Source organism: Frankliniella occidentalis, unplaced genomic scaffold, assembly GCF_000697945.3.
Source record: "Frankliniella occidentalis isolate FOCC.00 unplaced genomic scaffold, Focc_3.1 Scaffold277, whole genome shotgun sequence".
NCBI lineage: Eukaryota > Metazoa > Arthropoda > Insecta > Thysanoptera > Thripidae > Frankliniella > Frankliniella occidentalis.
Genome location: NW_026267403.1, coordinates 264,346 through 266,536, shown reverse-complemented (window position 1 = coordinate 266,536; position 2,191 = coordinate 264,346). Strand labels below are relative to the sequence as shown.

The 2,191-nt window shown below is 35.9% G+C and overlaps 1 protein-coding gene across 1 annotated transcript; it reads right to left on the bottom strand.

The window, feature by feature from the left end:
- Nucleotides 1-683: 683 nt before the first annotated feature.
- On the bottom strand, nucleotides 684-2,191 carry LOC127750872 (uncharacterized). Its single transcript, XM_052273509.1, has 6 exons — nucleotides 2,074-2,191; nucleotides 1,877-1,995; nucleotides 1,639-1,800; nucleotides 1,445-1,561; nucleotides 1,196-1,364; nucleotides 684-1,123 (listed from the first exon to the last, which is right to left on the bottom strand). Exons 4-6 carry the CDS (start codon nucleotides 1,532-1,534, stop codon nucleotides 684-686), a joined length of 699 nt encoding a protein of 232 aa, XP_052129469.1. The 5' UTR covers nucleotides 1,535-1,561; nucleotides 1,639-1,800; nucleotides 1,877-1,995; nucleotides 2,074-2,191.

Genomic DNA, 2,191 nt, shown 5'->3' with positions numbered 1-2,191 from the left:
TCTTAGTTTTTTAGTCTTGTGCTTGGTTTGTCTTTCGCTATCAAGGAGTCAAAGCTAGCTGACATCTTCATGTTACATATTTTTTTTCAAGAAATCATATGCCAAAAATAGTAATAAAATGCAAAGCGATATTTGAGAATACTTACTAAATTAAATTGTTCAGCAGGAATTTTTGAGAATTTTACCCTGCAAGAGGTACTGCATTGGCCTATCTCCAATCCAGTATCTGGCGACTCTAGTAAAGAATCTATTTCAGCTCTACTGTCAGCCAGTGCAAAATTTCCTAATCCAGCAGCACCCATATCAGTGGCAGGCAAACCTCCAACACCAGCAGTTACATTCTCATCCTCTGAAAAATTAAACAATTATTTTATTATTATTAATTGTGACTTTCTGCAAACTGTATAGCAAAGATGACATTTTTAACTGCAATAACTGAACACAGATATATCATTATAAATTACAACATCTTTGGTGAATACAATTTACAAAATTTGTTATAAATTTACAACAGCCCAGCCCATACCCAGTGAGCACTGAAATGTCAGACAGATATCAGAAACGTGTTGGTTTCAGGACCACATTTTTATAGATCTGATGCGAAAACCGACAAATTTCTAATGTCTGATGTTGTTTTGATATCAGTCTTATATTTCATTGCTCACTGGGTATTTACTCTTCAATCAATTCCAAGTAAATATGCGGGTTGATGCGGGAGGTCCCCCCTCCGGGAGGTCCGCCGGTACCTGTGATTTCACATTCTTAGCTGCAATTATTTCATTATCCAGCGGCCCAAAATCGGTAATTTCAGTAGATTCAAACTGGTCCATGTACTGGTGATACAGCCAAGTCTTCACATTTTGTTGGTATGTACCCATGAGGCCCTTCAGTTTCTTTTTCAACTGCCTCATTGAATAAAAGTAACCTCTCTCCCACATGTAGCCAGTTGTGTTTGTCCACGCATGGCCTTGCAATTTCGTGTTCTTCTGGATATTCACGTTAATGTTAAGTTTTGAAAGCAGGAGCGCCTTTATAAAAATCAAGGTTTCCAGATGTGGCCAATCTGTCCTCATAGTTTGCCCGGCAGGCAGTACCCAATCTCCATTCGGTCCTTTCTTTAATTCTGCAAATAAAGACAAAATTTAGAAAAACATTTTCAACACACACATCAGATTAGTGAGGTGAAGACTCATACCAAACAGAACATCACTGTCCTTGTGAGCAGTAACTGATGGTGATGGAGCAGTGTTGATGGTGTGTTGAATATGTTGTTGCTTATTTACTAATTTAAAGTTGACTCTGTGTTCAATCCAAAACATAGGTTGGATATTTGAGAACAATTTGGCAGTTACTGGATCTCTGAACTAAACAGTAGAAAAGCAACACCCCAATTTTTTTAAAAGTTAAAAAGCAAGCAAATTGATTTTAAAAAAGGTGTAAATACCTCAACAGTTACAGAACTATCAAATTCATCATATTCGAAGTGTTTGATCGATGCCAGCCCATCCTTGGCAACATCATACTTCAACAGCATTTGATTTAGATAAAATTCAAAGAACTCCTGAAATAGATAGTAATGAGCTAAATCGGGAAAAAAATGCCTATTTCTGAGGTCATAAAGGTCTTGAAAATATTTACCGCATTAAACTGGTGGACTGGCACATCTCGAATTTGAACACAAAGTGATGGCAAACTGTTGTTACTTTGTTCATTAGAGACCAACTGAAAAGTCAGAATTTGATCCAAATATGTGGGGTCAGGTATATTTGAAAACAGTTGAGCTATTTCAAGATCTGTGAACTAACAAAAAACAAAGGTAATTCCCTAATTAAGAAGTTCAAAAGCAAGCTGATTAAAACACAAAAGGTGCTCATACTTCAACAATAATTGACTTGTCCAACTCATTAAAATTGTTTATTTCTTAACAGAGGCCAGCCCATTCTTGGCCACCTTATAAGTAGTGAGTAAATCTTCTAGAAAAAATTGGAAGAAGCTCTGAAATAGATGATGATGATTGGATTAGTTGGAAATTCAATATCAATATTTCTTCTCATAGGATTGGAGAATATTTACCAACTCAAAGTCGTCAGGAAAATTGGAAATTTTAACACCAGTGATGGGAGCAGTTTCATTGTTCATGAGCTTCACACAAACTTTAATATTTTTATAAGATATATCATCAAGTTTAACT